The sequence below is a fragment of the Stigmatopora argus genome, chromosome 3 (genome assembly GCF_051989625.1).
Source record: "Stigmatopora argus isolate UIUO_Sarg chromosome 3, RoL_Sarg_1.0, whole genome shotgun sequence".
NCBI classification, from domain to species: Eukaryota; Metazoa; Chordata; class Actinopteri; order Syngnathiformes; family Syngnathidae; genus Stigmatopora; species Stigmatopora argus.
The window spans coordinates 3,645,546-3,667,483 of record NC_135389.1 but is presented as its reverse complement, the minus strand read 5'-3'; the positions used below and the strand labels follow the sequence as shown (position 1 = coordinate 3,667,483).

At 44.3% G+C, this 21,938-nt stretch overlaps 1 protein-coding gene across 2 annotated transcripts in view; it reads right to left on the bottom strand.

Moving 5' to 3' along the window:
• cfdp1 (craniofacial development protein 1) overlaps window positions 1-20,277 on the bottom strand; it is a 31,515-nt gene extending 11,238 nt beyond the window's left edge. The window contains exons 1-2 of one of the 2 annotated variants that reach the window (XM_077596442.1): window positions 20,065-20,277; window positions 2,586-2,706 (exon numbers count right to left, since the gene is read on the bottom strand). In XM_077596442.1, coding sequence (XP_077452568.1) covers window positions 2,586-2,706; window positions 20,065-20,131 — 188 coding nt within the window. In that variant the 5' untranslated portion in view covers window positions 20,132-20,277. The remainder of the gene's footprint in view (window positions 1-2,585; window positions 2,707-20,064) is intronic. The other variant, XM_077596441.1, reaches the window with a different exon arrangement.
• Window positions 20,278-21,938: the final 1,661 nt, after the last annotated feature.

The window sequence follows — 21,938 nt, the reverse complement described above, 5'->3', positions numbered from 1 at the left end:
GTTCGTCGGGGGGGTTTCATAATAGTGATTCAGGTTTGATGAAAGCTCAAACTACTGTGCTCGCCGGCACTTTCGCCCAGGCTTCGACAATCAATTCCAAATCGTCACGTAACTTGTGTGACGCTGCCTGCCCGTCTTTGTATGGAACTTCAATGTTGGCGGCCATCCAACATTCATCACTCCCAAGCCGTTCGCAAAGCTGTTCCTTCTCGCTGTTAAATTGTGTTCAATCCATGGCTACAGTCCATTTTCCAAGCGTTCACACCCGCATTCTGTTGTCATTCACGTCAGGCATTTCCTCTGTATAGGTCTTAAGTGCTGTTTCTTTGAGTATTGAGTGTTTTGGAGGGTTAAAAGCGCTACGAGGACACGGAATTCAAATGCCTTGCCACCCCCCTAGGATTTTTTGAATGAATTTACTGTAACGCTTGGAATACGCGGGGAGGCTATTTTTAGGGTGAACGTTCGATGGGTTTATTGCAATAAGTAGCGTGTCGGCAAAAAATAAAACCAGTCACTCAAGTGACACTCAGGGTCATACAAAATTTTTAATTTAGTGCACAAACAAGGCGCACCGAGCGATTGGGCGCATTGACCATATTAGAGAAAAAATTAGACTTACAGTGCACCCTAAAGGTGTGTCTGTCTCTGTGTGTCCGCCTCTGCGTGTCCGTCTCTGTCCGCCTCTGTCCGTCTCTCTGTCCGTCTCTCTGTCCGTCTCTCTGTCCGTCTCTCTGTCCGTCTCTCTGTCCGTCTCTCTGTCCGTCTCTCTGTCCGTCTCTCTGTCCGTCTCTCTGTCCGTCTCTCTGTCCGTCTCTCTGTCCGTCTCTCTGTCCGTCTCTCTGTCCGTCTCTCTGTCCGTCTCTCTGTCCGTCTCTCTGTCCGTCTCTCTGTCCGTCTCTCTGTCCGTCTCTCTGTCCGTCTCTCTGTCCGTCTCTCTGTCCGTCTCTCTGTCCGTCTCTCTGTCCGTCTCTCTGTCCGTCTCTCTGTCCGTCTCTCTCTCTCTGTCTGTCTCTGTCTGTCTCTCTCTCTGTCTCTGTCTCTCTCTCTGTCTGTCTCTCTGTCTGTCTCTATCTGTCTGTCTCTATCTGTCTGTCTCTATCTGTCTGTCTCTGTCTGTCTGTCTGTCTCTGTCTGTCTGTCTGTCTCTCTCTCTGTCTGTCTCTCTGTCTGTCTCTCTGTCTGTCTCTCTCTGTCTGTCTCTATCTCTCTCTCTCTCTCTCTGTCTGTCTCGCTGTCTCTCTCTCCGTCTGTCTCTCTCTCCGTCTGTCTCTCTCTCCGTCTGTCTCTCTCTCCGCCTGTCTCTCTCTCCGCCTGTCTCTCTCTCCGCCTGTCTCTCTCTCCGCCTGTCTCTCTCTCGGTCTGTCTCTCTCTCGGTCTGTCTCTCTCTGTCTCTCCGTCTGTCCCGCCGTCTGTCCGTCCCTCTCCCTATCCCCCCCCCTCCTGACAGGGTATCTGCAGGTTGGAACAAGTGCAATTTTAGACTATTTTAGACCTTTTTAGACCATTGTGGGTTAAATTTAAGACCTTCACGAAGTATTAAAATAAGAAAAAACAGACCCAGATTGCATTCAACTGACATTTGTTGTCATTGAAACAAACAGACTACAACACGCAACATTTTCAGGTTTTTAATTTTTTTTCTTCGAAATAATGCCTCTACTTAAAATGCTGAATGTAGAAAAGAACCACATTTCTACATATTTTTGATATCGAGATGGGCAGAAAAAGAGAGAGCCCAGGAGTGATAGAGTGTGTGCGCGCATATAGTGTGCAGCACTACATGCTTCGTAGCGCTGCACTTTTGGCAGCAATTTCGATCTCCAGATTCTTAAACTGGGAGAGTTTGTCTTTAGCAGCCCTCCTCAGAGCATTTGATTTAGAGAGGAGCTGGGCCATTTTGCTCCCTGCCTTGCCCTCCGCTTCCTCCGCCAACGCGTCTGCGTCTTTGCCAAGGCTCTCAATGACTTTATGCAGACTGTCCCTTTTGACTTTGAGGTCTCGTAAGTGCTCCTCTGCATGTGCCCTTTTCTTCCCTGGTGTCTCTTCCTCCTTCCTCTTCCTCTGTTCATCCAAATGCAAGCGGTACCTGGATCTGGCAGCCATGACAGATTTCAGCAAGTCGTTTGTAAATGGAACCCTGGTAACGTCCCCATGTTTTGCAACATAGTCGCAAACAAGCCTGTATGCGACTAATGTGTCTTCTTGCATATTCTCTGTTTCGATCTCTTTGTTCACAGAGAAGCCCCTCTCGACAGACGCCTGACCATGAGATAGCAGTAATAGCTTCTGGCAAAACGCCAAAAGCTCTGGGTATGCCTTGCTGATGAAGCCATGAAGGAATACGTCTAGCCTCTCTTGCATTGGCTGGAAGGAGATGAAATCTTCATGTCTACACTCCACAGAAGATATTTTGCACTTTTGCACTAGGTCTTAAATGACCCAAATGAGATTTTAGACTTACAGTGGAAAATATCTCAGAATTTTAGACTTTTTTAGGCCTAAAATTGAAAATGTCTATTTTAAGACTTTTTTTAGACTCTGCGGACACCCTGGACTGAGCATAACCAACATGTTCAACTAACCTTACTATATCTTTATTCTTCACAGTCCTTTTGGTCATATTGAAGGGTTGTGGCACGTCGCTTTCATTCAAAGGGTCTTCTTTTACACACTCGTTAATATCATCTTCACTCACACTATAATCTATTGAGAAAAGCATAATAAAACAATATTATAAACGGCTCAGATTGGCTGGCAAGTTGGAAACACTGCACAAAATCTATATTAAAAAATATAGTTCACAATTATTGAAGATTTCCAAGCAAAATATTTTTGGCTGAAAGCTCTCTGGTTCTCACAACTGTCATGAAATGTTCATATAGAGTTCCATTGGAGGTTTTTAATGCTTTTAGGTCGGGCTAAACAATATTGGGGAAAGATTACATTGCGAAGGATTTTACAGAGTCAGAGATAGAGCTGTACAGGCTGGCCAGATAGGGATTGGAAGGGTGTCCAGCAGAGTAGAGCAATGAAGGACAGATATTGAATTGAATGCATTTAATGTAAAGCACAATGACATTTAAAGCTTCACCATAAAGTGCACACATAAATAAGTACAGTTGTATATCTACTTACGAAATTAATTGGTTCCAGAACTTTTTTTACAAGTTGAAAATTTCTTAAGTACAGTGGTACCTCGAGATACGAGCTTATTTCATTCAGGGACTGAGCTCGTATGTCGATTTTCTCGTAACTCAAACGAACGTTTGGCATTTTTGCCCGGCAACACGCTTGTAACGTAACAAACAAATTTAAATGAACTTGGATTACGATGCAGACACACTCAAAAATAAGTTTAATTGAACCTAACACTAAACTTAATTCTAATTTTGCTTGACATTTTGATACCTTTCTTCTCCCGGGTTGGCTCTTTTTGCCCCGCCTCCACAGTGACTTTCAGTCAATATCGAGGGTTGTTTGAGTTTGTATTCCCTTCAAAATATTCCCAAAATGATGCACACAAATGTCCTCACAATAGGATAACGCGCGACCACTTGCCAACGAGAAGTAGTATATAAGCCATTCACACTGACTAAGGGGGGGGAGAAACACTGAAAAAATACAACGCTCTGCCCAGTGCTCGCAGAGACATTACAAAGAGGGAGTTGCGACCAGACATTACACGAGGGAGTTGCGGGGAGAGAGAGTGCCCATGATGTTCTGATAAGCAGCATCTCGCGTCCGCTGTCTGCTCGTATATCAAAATTTGTCTCGTATCTCAAGATAAATATTTGCCTGAAATTTTACTCTTATCTCGAATTGCTCGTATGTCGGGCCACTCGTATGTCGAGGTGCCACTGTATGAGTCAATTCTCTAATTCGTTCCCCGGTCCTCACACAGCTACCAACTATACCCTTCAAGTGTCCCAATTTTGTATGAAATATGTGAGAAACACGAAAATAAGAGAATATTATAAGAAAATGATAAAATGATTCATGAATGTCTTAAAATGAATAACAAGCATACAAAATATATCCGTGTTGAAACGCAGGTGAACAAGAGGAAGCTAACGGTAGGCAACAGAGAGAGCACACAAACAACTAATAAACACAAAATTAAGAATTCAAACAACAGCATTACCAACATTAACGGTTTATGATTTCAGTGGATATTAATTTTTCACCCATTTTATTTCTTGTTACTGGTTCTTACCTGTTTGGATTTAAGTTGCCCTTCTGCAGTGCTGGTTGACAGATGTTTAAAAAAAAAAAAAACTATCCAAAGACGACTACCTTTCATGACTTTTAATAATGCTCAACAAAAAACACGGTAAGACTCGGTGACGACGAACGGCGGTCAAAAGTAAATAAGGCAATCTTGAAACATGGATAGTGGTTGTTTGAAATGAGATCTGAGTAGAGTGTAGCGAGATTGTAAAGTAAGAATCTATGCATCCGCGACAATTTCAAAATAAAAAAGCAGTTATGGGAAATGTATTGATGTTTGGGGGGATTTTGTAACTTGGGTCTTGTTTTCATATCTTGGGGCAATCATTTGCATAGAAAAAGCTTTTGTAACCTAAAAATTTCATACGCAGAGGCATTCGTAAGTAGAGATATAATGGTAGTCATAAAAAGATTTACAGTAATCCCGCGAATATCGGGGATAATATCGTAGACCAGATATGGCCGCGAAAATCAAAAGAACCCATTCCAAAAAATGTCTCAATTCACTCGCCAATGGCACCATTGGGGGCGAGGAGATCAGAGTTATTCAAGTGTATGGACGTCCTCTTGTCATGCCAACTTTACGGCCCTATCTGCGGCGTAAGTCCATTATGCTGGTTTATTTTTTTATTCATAGGGGTTACCACTCGCTTAGTGTTTTTGGAAAAGGATATTGTGGCTGTCTTGCGAATGTCCGCTGCTTCTTTCTTTGTAAAACACACAGTAGATACAGCCTTTCTATCTTTTTTTAAATTACATTTTAATATTTCTTAATACATTCCTTTTTACTTTATACTTTATACCAGGGGTCTCAAACTCGCGGCCCGCGGGCCAACTGCGGCCCTTGGGACGATAATTTGCGGCCCCCGTCTTAATATGAAAGATTGTTCGTGCGGCCTGCAAGATTGATATGAATGACACTTGTCGTGTTCGGAGCTGAATGAACCAATCACGGTGAGGTATACGGCTCTGGAGGGCGGGACATCGGCCGGGCTGTCCAGTGCCTCGCTCACTCACTCATTCATTCCTCCAATCAGATGGGCGGAGAAGAAGCCGTGAAGCCGATCACTCCGCTCGGCGCGCACACTCCTCCGCTGCTCTCAGCATAGAACTGAATGAGGCGCTATGATCCGTGATCTAGCCTGTGTCAGTGTCTGTAGCCATCTCCGCGAGTGAAACTGAAACTTAACAGTAAGTGCGTTAACATGACACTTGATAAATTCGGAGAACTGCCGTGATCCAATACGATCGGAGAGCGAAAGTGCGCGTGCGCCACAGACCTGCGCGACTGAAAGTTAATGTTCAACCCGAGACTCATTCCAAGTGGAAACACATATTACAGAGCCCCAGAGATGTCTCTTTCAAAGCCTGCCGCGAAGAGAAAGGTCGGTGATGAGCGCAGACAGTTTCAAGAAAAGTGGGGAGTGCAATATTTCTTTGTTGAACACAAGGGCACCCCGACGTGTCTCATTTGCACTGAAAAAGTTGCGGTGCAACAAGGAATACAATTTGAAACGTCATTATACTACGAGACATGCTGAGGAGTACGAAAAATACCAGGGAGATGAGAGAGCCAACCAGGTTGCCAGTCTTAAAACACGTCTTCTGAGGCAACAGGATTTCTTCAAGAAGGCTACCAAAGACAGTAATCCAGCAGTCGAAGCTAGCTACGCCGTTTGTGAGTTGATTGCTAAAGCAGGAAAGCCATTCACAGAAGATGAATTTATCAAAAAGTGCATATTACAGGCTGCACATATTGTCTGTCCAGAAAAGAAAAGTCTGTTCAACCACATCAGCCTTTCTGCCAACACCGTGGCAGAGCGCATTTCTCACCTGTCAAGTGACATTTATGATCAACTGTGTGAGAAAGTACAATGTTTCAGTGTATATTCAGTGGCTATTGATGAGACCACAGACATCACAGACACTGCCCAGCTCGCAATATATGTCTGTGGTGTTGATGACAATTTTGAAGTAATGGAGGAGTTGCTCAGAGTAATTCCAATGCATGGCCAGACCACCGCTAAGGAAATATTTCACCAGCTGTGTGATGCCATTGAGAATGCCGGTTTGCCATGGAAGAGCTTTGTTGGAATAACAACCGATGGAGCCACATCAATGACAGGGAGGAAGAATAGACTGGTAGCACTTGTTCAAAAAAAACTGGAAGAGGAGGGTGTGGAGGAGGCCATAGCTCTGCACTGCATTATCCATCAGCAGGCCCTTTGCAGCAGATGCCTGAAGTTTGACAATGTGATGTCTGTCGTTGTGAAATGCATCAACCAAATCAGATCCAGGGGCTTAAAGCACAGAAGGTTCCGTGCTTTTTTAGAGGAAATGGAGTCAGAATATGGGGATGTGCTCTACTTCACTGAGGTACGTTGGCTCAGCGGGGGAAACGTGTTGAAGAGATTTTTTGAGTTGAGAGCAGAAGTAAAAGACTTCATGGAGATAGACGGGGTTGCTGTTCCTGTGCTAAGTGATCCCAAATGGCTCATGGACTTGGCTTTTCTTGTTGATATCACACATGAGCTTAATGCACTGAACAAGAAGCTACAAGGCCAGGGGCAACTTGTCAGTGCTGCCTATGACAACGTGAGAGCATTCTGCACTAAACTTGTGTTATGGAAAGCCCAGCTCTCTCAAGCAAACCTTTGCCATTTCCCAGCATGCAAGGCTCTCGTGGATGCAGGCACACCATTCAGTGGTGAGATGTATGTTGAGGTCATTTCGAAGCTACAGGAGGAATTTGATCACAGATTTGCAGACTTCAAGACACACAAAGCCACATTTCAAATTTTTGCGGACCCCATCTCTTTTGATGTGCAAGATGCCCCTCCTGAGCTTCAAATGGAGCTCATTGACCTGAGAAGCTCTTCTCCACCTTGAACCTCAATAAGTCCAAGTACAGGTCCAGACTTACTGATGAGTATCGTCAAGCTCTACTGAGGGTCTCCACTGCTTCCTCCCTCAAGCCAAATGTGACTCAACTATGTGAGAAGAAGCGCTGCCAGGTCTCTAGTAGCAAGAAGTAGGCAAGAGAAGCCGTGTTCAGTATATTTCATGTTCAATGTTCCATTCAAGTTCAGAAAGTTAAAGGTTAAAGTGCTGTTAATACAGACATTTGAAACGGAATAAAAATAATTAGTTTTCTCTATTTAGCCAGCCAGTGTATATCTACTGTATGCTCATTATTATTATTATTTGTTTTATTACTGATTGATTTATTTTTTATTCATCTTTAAGTTAATTTATTTAATTCATTATTTTTTGTTAAAAAATTAAGATATTTAATAACTTTGGAATGTTTTATCAGCACTTTTCTTGTGGAAATCCTGATGCGGCCCAGTCTCACCCAGACTCGGCCTCTAGCGGCCCCCAGGTAAATTGAGTTTTAGAGCCCTGCTTTATACTTTTTACTTTAATGTTTCTACAACTTTCTTTGTTCTATTAGCCTGGCCTCTTTCTGCTACTTCTTTTTTGGAACCTTTCAGCCATGCCTACGCTGTCATACACATGGGATTAGCTGTGAACAATACGCAGCAGAATGAGCAACACCTCAATGCCGCTGGAAATCCGGAGCTGGACAACAGTGCTGGGAGAAGAAGCAACACTTCAGACCAACCATTCCATCTATTATTATGGGGAAAGTGAGATCCCTCCCCTATAAGATGGAAGAGCTGTCGGCGCTTACCAGGCCGAAAACGGAGTCGAGGGGTTGTACTCTGCTACTGTTGATTCTTCAGCTCCAGACTACTGAGGGACTGTGCGGATAAGCTTGGAAGAGTGACTCTGCATATTTTCAACCGCGGTCACAGTCTACAGAAGTTCCCCATCTTGTGGAAGACTTCCTGTGTGTGGTTCCAGTTTTATCCAACTCTACAAAGTCTTTTTCTTGTGTCTGTATCCGTTTTTGCTACTGCAACCAAGATGGCGCCGCTCAAGTGGCAGCCGGTAGCGGTAGCTCCGTACGCTCTTTGGGAGACTCCCTAGGAATGCCAGGTGCTGTAAACTATTACACATTATGTCTCTGATCTATTTAAAAAAAAAACTAATTTTCAAGCAGTTGCTGGGCTTACGGCCATACTATCCAAAATAAATAGCCGATCTCCTCTGATCTCAGGACCTTAGCAGGGTTGGGTCTGGTTAGTACTTGAATAGGAGACCCTCTGGGAATACCAGGTGCTGTATGCTATTATATATATTGTGTCTGATCTATTTATTTAAAAAAAATCAATCAATTTACGTCATTCAACCATAAAAACGGCCAATCTCGTCTAATCTCGGAACCTAAGCAGGTTTGGCCCTTTTCAGTACTTCAATTCAATTCAATTCAATTTATTTGGCAAGAAAAAGCACCAGGCTAAGGGCCATGTAACAAGATACAAGAAATGTGCACAAAACGCGGTGTAGTCACTGGTTCACGGCCAAAAAGTCATCCAGAGCCCGCTTGAACTGGGCGACCGTCGGCTTCTCGACCACACCCTGCGGAAGCCGGTTCCAAGGACCGGCGATGCGCACTGAAAAAGCAGCCTTCCGCCGATTCAACCGGAACCCGCGAGGGTACAGCTTCCACGGATGACCCCTCAGACCACGATCAGGTGCGGGCGTGAAGAAGAGGTCGCGGGGCACGCTGTAGATACCGTGGAGGATGTTGTAGGCCAGTATCAGGTCCCCTCGCAGACGCCTAGCCTCAAGGGTCGGCAGGTTGAGTCGCTGGCATCTTTCCTCGTAAGACATTAAGCTGAGGCCGCGGACCATCCTCGTTGCAAGCCTCTGGACCCGCTCCAGATGCTGGATGTCCTTGGCGAGGTACGGTGATGCGGCTTGGATCCCATACTCGAGAATGGGCCTCACCAGGGAAACATACAACGGAAGGAAGATGTCTGCTGTGATGACGGCAAAGGACCGGAACATTAGGAACAGTACTCCGCGAGCTTTGTTGGCTGCTTGGATGCATAGGGCCGTTGGTTTGAACGTGTCGTCGACAATGATGCCCAGATCTTTGCACCGTTGAGTTCGCTCCAGTTCCAGGCGTCCCGGTTCAAAGTCAAGAGGTGAATCAGGAGGAGCCCCAATAGCCAGATGACTGCATTTCGTGATATTGAGCCGCAGGTCCCACAGGTTCGACCAACTCCACACATGATGAAGGCACCTACGCAGGTCCTCGTAGTCGCTCCGGGGAGCAACGAGCTTCACATCATCGGCGAAGAGGAGAACCCGCTGGGAGATGTGCTCTGGCAGGTCGTTTACAAACACCACGAACAGCAGTGGTCCAAGAACGGAGCCTTGGGGGACACCGCTGGGGGCGTTGTGAGTCTCTGAAAGTTTGCCGTTGACTTGTACTTGAAAGGTGCGGCCAGCCAAAAACGCATCAATCCACCTCACGACCGCTGGGTGAATCGCATACGCTTCCAACTTGCGGAGTAGCAAGCGATGGTTGACCGAGTCAAACGCCTTGGCGAAGTCCAAGAAGACCAGGTCGGCAATTTGTCGATCGTCCATTAATTGAGTGACCCATTCCTCCATCATCAGCAAGTTGGTGAGGCAGGATCTTTTGGACACGAATCCATGCTGACTATCGGAGATCGCCGCTGTGTTCTGGAGATGGGCCATCATGGACGTTTTGATAATTGATTCTAACATTTTGCAGATTACTGAAGTGAGGGAGACCGGTCGGTGATTCAACGGGTCCTCTCGGTCTCCTTTCTTGTAGATAGGGCAGATGACGGCCCGTCTCCAGTCTTCGGGGACTTCACCTGATTGCAAGGACAGTGTGAAGACATATGCGAGGGGAAGTGCTATGGTCGGAGCGAGTGCCTGGAGGACCCTCGGGTGAATACCATCCGGACCATGGCTTTTAGTGGCGTCCAGACACATCAAGGCTCGGTAGACTTCAGGAGGTGTAATGGCAACTGCAGGCATTGGGGGAACATCCCGAGCAAATGGGGGTGTTGGTCGCCCATCATCGGCTTTGTAAATGCCTGCGAACACCCTAGCAAAAAGAGAGCTTTGCCCCTCTGCATCCGTGACACCGACTCCATCAGCATCCCTGAGTTTAACCACTTGATTGTGCAGACGTTTGTTGGCTTGAACATGGGCGAAGAAGCGTTTGGGGTTTGCACGAGATGACTGCGCCAACCTCAGCTCATACTTGCTCCGCTCTTGCCTTTCAGTGAACACTGCCCTATTTCGTTGCTGCTTATAGACCTCATATGCAGCTGCCGTGCCTCGTTCCTGGAATTCGCGCCAAGCAACATCTCTGAGAGTCCGTTCCCGCTTCACCTTTTGCGTCGCCTAGGGTTTGTGCTTCTGGTGCCGTGGCATCAACAATGGTACTGAGCGCTCAGTCACCCGGAGTATGGATTGTTTCAACAATGCCCACAGCTCGCCGACTGAAGTGATCTCCATGAAGGAAGCCCAGTCAACAGCCTCGGAAGCCTCCTCCAGTGCGTGATGATTCAGGGTAGCAAACCTTCTCTTCGGAAGCATCTCGCTCTGTAAGGCCGGAATTGTTGCGTGCCAGTTGAACTTGAGCACCACATGGTCAGACATGGAGAGCGGCGGGAGGATGATGAGAGACGATACAGACGACGGGTAGCACGTGAGTACCAGGTCCAGAAGAGACGGGCGTTGGTTACTGCGGAAGCGCGTCGGAGCTGCAACATGCTGTGTTAAAAAGCAGTTATCAACTGTGTCGAGGAGTGCCTGGTCGAACCGGTCGGCTGATGAGCAGACGACATCGCTCCAGTCTATTGATGGTGCGTTGAAGTCGCCAACAATAAGGCAGTCCTGGTGTGATACGACTGAGCGAATTGCACTGATTACGTGGTTGTCGTCTTCGGCGGTAGCTTGTGGAGATCGGTAGACTCCCAAGATAGGCAGACAGACTCCGCCCACAGTTATATTGCATCGCACAACCTCAAAGAAGTCGGTCTGTTGAGCAGCGGGAGGGAGAGGACAAAGGGAGGGCTTTAGCTCGCCCTTAGCATAGATGATAACTCCACCACCACGTCTGTCTCGCCTGTCGCACCGGAAGGGGATGTAGCCCACCAGGTTTATCTCAGCGTCGTGCACTTCAGAGCTTAGCCAAGTTTCAGTAATGACGATCATATCAGGCTTGAGTCCTGATACAATACTGAAGAGGTCACTGAACTTGGCGATCAAACTGCACGCGTTGGTGTAGATGATGACTAGGGGTGGACCACCGCCATCCCTTGTTCCCTCACCGTCACCCAGTTGTTCTGAGTCTCTGTGGTCACCTTCAGTGGCGGGTGGATGTAGCTTGTCAGGGCTAGTTGGCCGTTGCGGATGCACAGACCTCTTTCGCCCTTCTGCCGCCTCGCTGCCAGCTCTGCTACAAGGTTGCGCCAACGAATCCTCTCCCTCAAAGAGTACTCCTTCCGAAAATCCAGTTCGAGATCAGGCCATTGGATTTTCTTGGCGCTTGTTAAGAAGGTCTCGACTTCAGATGGAGTGCCAAGAGTCATCTTTAATGGACGGGGGCGCGCGTCAGCAGAGGATGGTGGCTCGCGTCCAAGCCTCACCGATCTTCCGAGTGAGAGAGATGCCCCGGGTGCCAGTGTCTCCAGGACCGACTTGATACAAAATATGGCAAACTCGCGATCTTTCATCGCGCTGCCCACAGCTGGGAGTTCGGGCGACTCGGGAACACCATAGATTATCACACTCCTCTCGCGTTCCGACACTGCCTCTTTACTGGATCTCGCGAAAGCAGTTGGATTTGCAGGGGCTTGAGTTTCAGGCTCATAACTTTGCCTACCGATGACGTCACTGCCACCTGCGGTGTCTAAGCAGGCTGACACGTAGTCATCGTCATGATCGGGCGCCTCGCCAGCGCTAAACTTCGCAGCTGAAGATTGCTTCGGAGCCTGTTTGGTCTTTTTTGCCTTCCTTTTCTTTATTGGCCTATGGCAATTTGCTGTCTGTTCCGCACCCGTGCAGGGGGCAACAGGCAGACTCTGCGGCGTGGCTATGCAAACAGAGCTCGCCTTTGATATCTCATCCAGCTTGATTTGTATCTCTGAGAAAGCTTGCTGCAGCTGGTCATACTTTTTCTGGAGATCTACAAAGCGATCCTCCCAGGAACTGCACTTACATGAGCAGGTAGGTGCAGCAGATGAACTTGGAGGTCTGTTATTTTTAGATCTTGTAGTCGCAGGCATTTGGAAGTTGAAAGGTCCGTTACGTAGGAGCGGAAAAACTTCTGCTAACAAGCTAATGCTAACAAGCTCATGCACGCACAATCAACTCTAAAGCTGATTGTTGAAGTTGTGATCTAAAGCTCAGTATTCAAAAAGCTCTGCGATGGCGTGGCAGCAATAGTAGTCCAACTCACTAGCTTTTCACGGGCTGATTTTGATGAAATGTCGACCAAGAGCTCAAGTGACAGCTCCAGAGCTCAAGTGTTTGATGTCTATACTATAATAATATACCTTGTTTCAGCACTTCTTTTTAATGGTCATTACTAATGGTTTGGAAAGGTTGAAGTGGGTACTTGGATGGGACGTGACCGGACGATTCGCCGAAAGACGTTTGGCCAACGGACATTCGCCGAACGGACGTTTCGCCGACCGGACGGTTAGCCGAACGGACGTTTCGCCGACCGGACGGTTAGCCAAACGGACGTTTCGCCGACCGGATGGTTGGCCGAACGGACGTTTCGCCGTTGCGGGATTCGCACGCTAGCCCCGGATCGTGTGTGTACATGTTTTTCAAATCGGCCCGCGGGCCATATACGGCCCGTTAGGCTTTTTAATCCGGCCCGCCGCCGGCATTGTCCAAATTATAGTAAAAATCGATGACCTCATTCATTTCCCTTTGCCCTGCAATACCACTCATCACTCTCAATTTAAAGACTGCTCTCTTTTGTTGAATAATATGTTCTTAATGTTGAAAGTAAATTAGAAAATAAATTTTCACCTTCAATTGTGTCTTTTTTCTTATATTTCAATCCCCAGGTTAGATAAATTACATTGCGTGTCCAAATGCTGTCAAATTTTAGTATCCATTCTGGCCCGCAAATCAAAAAGTGCCCACCCCTGGTATAGACCAACTTGCCTCTTTTATCCTATTATTGTCCCAAATTAAACACATTATCAATAAGCTGCCATTCAAAAAGATTGCCTACCTACGCATCCCTGCTTCCACCACTTCAACCAGCTGCCCTCTGGAAGGCGCTACAGAGCCATAACAGCCAAGACAAACAAACTCAAGGAGTTTCTTTCCAAGAGCTGTCACCATGCTCAACTCAAGTTCTGCACCTGTGGCCTAATCAAGACTTATTATTTCTACTTATAATACTTATTTATTATGTTGACCACTTAATTATCTATTACTATTTATTGATTATTTATCATTACTATATATTGATTATCTATGTGTTTAGTTTGTTGTTGGGTACATAGACTCAGCGAGTGGTCCGCTATCAACAACTTGGCGCTGAAAGTCTCCAAAACCATGGAACTCATCCTGGACATCAGACGCTCTGCTCTGCTGACCTCACTTGGACTGCTTATTTATTTGCAGTCATACCTTGAGATATGAGCTTAATGCGTTCCGGGACTGAGCTCGTATGTCGATTTACTCGTATCTCAAATCAACCATTCTCATAGAAATAAACTAAACACAAGTACATTTATTCCCACCCTCTGAAAAAACACACCAAAAAACAGGATATTACAATGGAAAAAAAATTTATTGGTTGTAATTCACCATCTACTAACAGAGTAACAAATACCCAGGGGTTATAATGTTTAATAATAAAATGAGGCATTATTCAATACAACGGGGAGGTCGCGGATGGGAGAGAGCGACAGAGAGACATTTGACGGATGCGCTCGTAACGTAACAAACTTTAAATTTAACTTAAATGAACTTAGATTCCTGTACACACACTTAAAAAAAGTTTTAATCTTACGCTAAACTAAGTTTAAACCTTCTTGTGCAATAACCAAGGCAAAGAGGTTCATGTAATTCAACGCGGCCTTCGAAGCGAACTTCCTGCTTTTCCACAAGAGATGCGGGCAGAACCATAAGCAGCCTCTCGTGGCTGTCTCGAATGCTCGTATCTCAAAATGTTTCTTGTATCTCAACCTCTATTTACATATAAGCGCCTTTCAGGACACTTGACAACCAAATAGAGGTAATAAACAAAGCACAGATTAAAAGAAAAATCACAGTAACAGGATAAAATTATAACAAAAACTGAATGGAGGATCAAGCTGGGCATGATATTTGAAACAGATGTTAGGAATTCAGATGTATATAATTTAAGTTACAAGAATCTAAGTTACATTTACTTATAATTTATTAATAAATATAGGTATTATTTCCTCAATTATTATTCTCATTGTATTAATACAAAAAGTTGGGGTAATTAAGTGCTCTTGAGAGTTTGGTTGGAATGGATGAGATTGTTGTCAATTTGGTCATGGCAAATGATTTTAGGTGTTATCGAGTATGTTGTTTTTCGCCTGAATTTAATGTACCGTATTTACTCGCATATAAGCCGCCCGTGCGTATAACCCACACCCTGAAAATTGCCTTGAAATTTTTGAATTTTTACAATTTCTCGCATGTAAGCCGCCCCCTGATTCCCAATTTTCACCTCCATATTCATGGTTTTAATAGGGAGTACAAATGTGTTACTATGAAGGGAAAATCTTAAGAAAAATCATCACAAGTGGTATTTCTGAGATACTGCATGAATCAAAAGCACATATGCTTGTCTTTGTAAATGCAAAATATCAAATTATTCAAAAAAAGAAATAAGTCTATTTTGATGAGGACATGATGCTTTCTAATGACAGAAATTAATATTTTCTTACCACAAGTTTAAGATGTTGTGGCAGCCATATTGCTTCTAATGTAAAAATATCTCAATTCTTTCGATGGTTCATATTACTCCAATAGTTGTCACTTTCGAACAAGAAATACAACGGAAAAAAAATCTATATTAGCGAGTTAGCTTAGCGTTGCAATGTTCTTTGATAGCGCTGGGACACCACATCTCCAAAGACTACAGGAGGAAGCTAGAGAACCAACTTCAGAGAGGAGACACCAAAGAGGTCTGGAGGAGCTTGAGGACCATTTTGGGCCATGGAGGCAACAGTGAGAGAGACCCGGAGTCCGGAGACAGGGAGTAGGCCATTGAACCGAATCAGTTCTTTAACAGATTCAGTCCTGCCCCCACTCTCCTGACCCCCCAGACCAGAAGCAACTCTCCCCCCTCGTTCTCCTCCTCCTCTTCCTCCCCCTTTTCCACTGGTCTCTGCATTACTGTCGATCAGGTGATAAAACAGCTAAAGAAGATCGAGGCAAGGAAGGCTACCAGTCTAGACAGCCTCAGCTCCAGACTACTGAGAGAGTGTGCGGATCAGCTTGGCAAAGTGATTCTGCATATTTTCAACCTCAGCCTCAGTCTGCAGAAGGTCCCCACCTTGTGGAAAACTTCCTGTGTGGTCCCAGTTCCAAAGACTGCGAACCCCAGGGAGCCAAACCACTCCAGGCCGGTAGCATTAACCCCTCACCTGATCAAGACATTGGAGAGAATCATCCTCAATCACCTCAGCCCCCTGATGAATGCAGAGCTGGACCCTCTACAGTTCGCCTTTCGTCCAGGCATTGGTGTGGAAGATGCTACCACCTACCTGATGCACAGGTCTCTTTCATACTTGGAGAACACGGGAAGCACGCTGAGAATTATATTTTTTGACCTCTCCAGTGCGTTCAACACCATTCAGCCGGTCCTTCTGAGAGGACAACTGGAAGAGGCTGGAGTAAGGAACCACCTAGCCGCATGGATCATCGACTTCCTCACTGACAGACCACAATATGTGAGACTCCAGGACTGTATGTCTGATGTGGTAGCTTGCAGCACGGGGGGCCCACAAGGCAGTGCTCTCCCCACTTCTTTTCTCCCTCTACATATCAGACTTCAAACATAATACAGACACACCTGCCACCTCCAGAAGTTCACCGCTATTGTTGGACGAGTGACGGACGGGAACGACCTGGAGTACAGGGGAGTCATCACAGCCTTTGTTGACTGGTGTAGGCAAAACCACCTCTACATCAACACCAGTAAGACAAAGGAAATGGTCATTGTGCAGGACACTGCTGAGGACTTTTTACGACACTGTGGTGGCATCTACAGTGTTTTATGCAGTGGTCTGTTGGGGATGCGGGAGCACGGAGAGGGACAGGAACAGGCTGAATAAGCTGGTCAGGAGGGCCAGCTCTGTTCTGGGCTGTCCTTTGGACTCTGTGGAGGAAGTGGGAAAGCGGAGGATGCTGACCAGGATGATGTCCATCATGGACAGCACCTCCCACCCCCTGCAGGAGTCTGTGGAGTCCCTCCGCAGCTCTTTTAGCAATAGACTGCAGCACCCTCACTGCAGGAAGGAGCGCATCCGCAGATCCTTCCTCCCATCAGCTGTCAAGCTCTTAAACAAAAAATGGCTGAGTGTTAAGACCTACCATATGCATGCATGTACATCTGTATGTATGTACGTATGTATATATATATATATATATATATATATATATATATATATATATATATATATATATATATATATATATATATATATATATATATATATATGTGTGTGTGTGTATATATATGTGTGTGTATATATATGTATATATACAGTGGTACCTCGTCATACGACCGCTCATCATACAAAATTCTCGTCTTACGGCGGAAATTTCGATCGAATAATTCGCCCGTCATGCGATCAAAATTTTGTGATGCGACCAAGCAAGGTCTTTTTTGCATATCTTTTTTGTATAACAATATCTACGAGCACGGAACGATTAATTCAGACGAGTTTCTCATACGACCAGGAAACGCACAACGTGCGGGCAAAAAGAGGGCTTTCTGGGTAATGAAGTATACTCGTGCACACAACACCCATAGGAAATGCCAACCTTTCTCCGAATAAAACTTCATTACCCACAATCAATACGTGGGTAAGCTCAACTATTGTATTTCCTGTTATTCTTTCTAAGGAAAGAAGCAACCGCGATCGTTCTTTAAAGACTATTTCTCGTTGGCAAGTGGTCGTGGGTTATCCTATTGTGAGGACATTTGTGTGCATCATTTTGGGAATATTTTGAAGGCAATACAACAGCAAACAGTCCATCGATAGCGAACGTGAGGGTGGAGGCGTGGCAAACCGCCAACCCGGAAAACGAAGGTAACAAAAGATTACAACAAAATTAGAATTCAGTTTTGTGTAGTTACATTAAACGTATGTTTGAGTGTCTGTGTATATTAATCCAAGTTAATTTAAATTTGTTTGTTCCGTTTACGAGTGCGTTGTCGTGGGAAAAAAACGATATATACATATATATGTATGTATGTATATATATATATGTATATATATATATGTGTATGTATATATATGTATATATATATATTTATATATATATGTATATGTGTGTGTGTATATATATATATATATGTATGTATGTATATATATGTATATATATACAGTGGTACCTCGTCATACGACCGCTCGTCATACAAAATTCTCGTCTTACGGCGGAAATTTCGATCGAATAATTCGCCCGTCATGCGATCAAAATTTCGTGATGCGACCAATTTTGCATATCTTTCGTGTATAACAATATCTACGAGCACGGAACGATGAATTCAGACGAGTTTCTCTACGACCAGGAAACGATAGCGAACGTGAGGGCGGAGGCGTGGCAAACCGCCAACCCGGAAAACGAAGGTAACAAAAAATTAAGACAAAACTAGAATTCAGTTTTGTGTAAAGTTACATTAAACGTATGTTTGAGTGTCTGTATATATTAATCCAAGTTAATTTAAATTCGTTTGTTCCGTTTACGAGTGCGTTGTCGTGGAACAAAAACGAACCCCACCCCCCCACGCCCCCAAACGTCTCTCTCCCGTTGGCGAAATCTGCCCAATTTTAGTTAGATTAAACACATTTTATTACTATTAAACCACTAGTTATGTGTTACTTTGTTAATAGATGGCAAATTAGAAGAAATAAAACATTTTTTCCAATCCAATATCCTGTTTTTGGTGTTTTTCAGACGGCTGGAACGAATTAATTTGTTTTCCATTCATTTCAATGGGAAACGTCCGCTCGAGTTACGAGAACCTCTTCATACGATCTCAGTCTCGGAACGGATTACGATCGTATGTCGAAGTACCACTGTATATGTATATATGTATATATATGTATATGTATATATATATATGTATATATACACATGTATATATATATATATGTATATATATTTGTATATATATATACACATATATGTATATATACATATATACATATATATATATATATATATATATATTCATGTATTTATTTATTAACTTACTTATTACCTATCTATTTATGTCTAAAATGCCTTTCCTATTTCTGCATCCTCACCCTCTTGCTACTGTGACAACGAAATTTCCCGAATACGGGATGAAAAAAGTTATCCAATCCAATCCAAAGATACTACGTTCAGAGAGTGAGACGAAGGTACACAGATGATTCTTCAGCTTCTTTAATATCAAATCCAAGTAATTGACAATGTAGAGCATTCTCCTTTGACAACACATTCAAGTCAACTTTGATGAACACTGAATCAAACTCCGCTGGAAACGTTCGCAGTGCTCTCTACGAAAGACTACAACTCAAACTACAACCCAAGCTGTCTGCCTAGGTGCCTGAACGAAAAGAAGGATGTAACCTGCTTTTTAATGAAAACAACACAAAACATAGGAAATTTAAAACAATCAAAGTGGAATTTTGTTTTATTTCAAAATCAAGGCCACTCGCGTATGGCCGGTCTGAGCACGTTTAACTAGTTATAGACAGCAGCGCCCTAGGTAAGATGGCTGCCCGGGACCTACGTAAGATTGCCGTGTCCCGAGCGAGCAGTGACAGGAATGTGATTTTTTTCACATTTTATGCAAGATACGTACTTTTTTCTTTTTCTTGAATTTCATTCATAGATGTTTTATCAGTTTATCTTTTCTCTATTTTGAAATAAATGAAAGTATTGGCTGCAACAGCGCCATTTTGAAGTGACGTCATCGTGTCGCTGCATCGTCAATTTGCAGTTTTTTTGCATGTTGTGTTTTTATGCGCATATAAGGGTACCCTCGATTCAGTCATCATTTTTATGTATGACAAAGGCGGCTTTTATGCGAGTAAATACGGTAGTCACCCCTGTATGTATACATTCACTTTCCGTACCACTTATTCTAAAGGGTTGCGGGGGTGCTGATTCCAACCAACTTCGGGCACCAGGTGGGGGACACCCTGAATTGGTGGCCAGCCAATCCAAGGGCACAAGGACAACCATTAACACTAACACCCATACCTAGGGGAAATTTTGAGTGTTCAATCAGCCTACCATGCTCGTTTTTGGGATATGGGAGGAAACAGGAGTACCTGGAGAAAACCTACACGAGCCCGAGGAAAGCATGCAAACTCCACACAGGAAGGTCCAGACCTGGGATCTAACCCTCAAGCTCGGTACTGTGAGGCAGACGCGCTAACCACTCGTTCACAGTAGTAAAAATAATTCCAACCACAGTATGTATTTTTCTATAAAACTGTTCCATGTCGATTTCAAATGTTAATTTTGATGTTGTCAATAGGGAAATTGAAAATAACTAGAAAGATAAATGCAAAATTCAATTATAATACACGTTAATACTTACGATTTTCTATTATGCCTGGTTTAATTCCGAGAAAAAAAACGTTGGATATACAATTAATGTTCAAAACTAGCCATCTTTTCCGTCATGGTGCCGGCGAATCTCACCTGATGGTACGTAATCTCCATCTTCACTCGATACATAGCTATCAGAATCATCGTCAGAACAGTTCATCGCAGTTTCTGTTTGAGCGACCGAAATGCGAAATGAAAAGGCTATACACCAGTGTTTCAAAATACAATTATTTTTTTGACAGCCTTCCTTCTTCTACGTGAAAAGACTCTTCTTCTGCGAAATTCGTGTTGTTCTTCGTGTTTAACTTTTGGAAGGATGACAAACAGATTTTAGGTACGTTATCGCCACCTTTCGAACTGGAGTATGAAACAAAATAGATGCGTCATGGCGCTGTAAATAAAATGGGATGAACATTATCGCTTTTTGGCCATATTGTGTCAGTCCCATTCGCTAAATATCACAAACGGCTTGATTTTTCATTAGCGCCCGAGATGCATAAAATAAACGGTATGGTGATTTTGTTGTTGTTGAAAAATCATAAGCACATTAATATGGTTTGTTACAGGGTTGGACTTTTTCAGGAAAGGGGTCTGACATTTCATCAGAGCACCCTTCTGTTCCCTGTCCCGACAAACGATAGGTTATCCTGTCCGCCTCACAGTCCTGGGGTCGCGGACTCAATCCCAGGTCGGTCCTCAGTGTGTGGAGTTTTTTTGTATTGGTTTCCTCAGGTACTCTGGTTTCCTCCCACATCCCAAAAACATGCAGGGTAGGCTGATTGAAAACTCAAAATTGCCCCTTGGTATTAGTGTGGGCCTGAACGCATACCTGTCAACCTGTACGTTTTATACGTATTTTATACGTTTTTTTTACCATTTCAAATCATGTACGCCGTACACCGACTTTTGTACGGGAAAAAAAAAAATGCCAATATTTATGAAAACCGATCTCAACAAGACCGTTTTGGCTAAAATCCAGATAGTCTCGTAGGCTGGTAGCCAACGACGCTACTGTCATCGATCGTTACTATTGTCACGGTATACCAGCAAAAATTATCCTCAATCGTATGTATTTTTTAGCGGTGCGTACGGCAATATCGATAAAGGATGACATGCGCATGCGTAGATATACGGTTTTTGGGGGGTTTGTAAGGGGAATCATAATCATTTATAAGGGCAGTAATCGGCAGAGGTTGACAGGTATGTGAACGTGCGTCCGTTTGTTTGTGCTCTGCAATTGGCTGGCCACTGTAATATGTTTAAAAGATACATTCCCATTTGTGTCATATTCAAAAGATATTTCCCCTCCAGAATGTAGGATGCTTCAGGCTTACTGAAGCATAGTGCCACCATTGTGTTTGGGCAGTCTTCACAGGAAAGTGTGAAAAGAGTATATACCATGAAGGGGGAATGTATAGACATAAGGAAGTTCGGTTTAAGAAAGTACAGAGAAGGGACTTGTTGTGCAGAACTCTCCCCAGTCTGCAGAACTCTCCCTAGTCTGCATCATTATCAGCAAAAACTACCGATAACCACAGCGTCAGCGGCTCCCAGCTGGCTGCGGGGCTGAGTCATCATGAAGATACACCACCAATCCTCCTCCCCAATATAATGGTTCTATGTTCCAACACTCGGGGCCCTCAAAGAGATAGAACCCATTGTTTGTATCGCATTGACGGTCACATAGGGCTATGTTTATTAAACATGACGAGTTGTTTGTCACATTTATGCCTCTGTTTCCATTATTTACATTTTGGACCATTTGGACGAACACACGAGTGAACCATCAACGGACTTTCACTCAACAACCACTGATCTCTCATCTCATCTCATTTTCTGAACCGCTTTATCCTCACTAGGGGATGCTGGAAACAATCCCAGCCAACTACAGGCCCCAGATGGGGGGCACCCTGAATTGGTGGCCTGCAACAAGGAGACAAACAACCATTCACGCGCACACTCATACC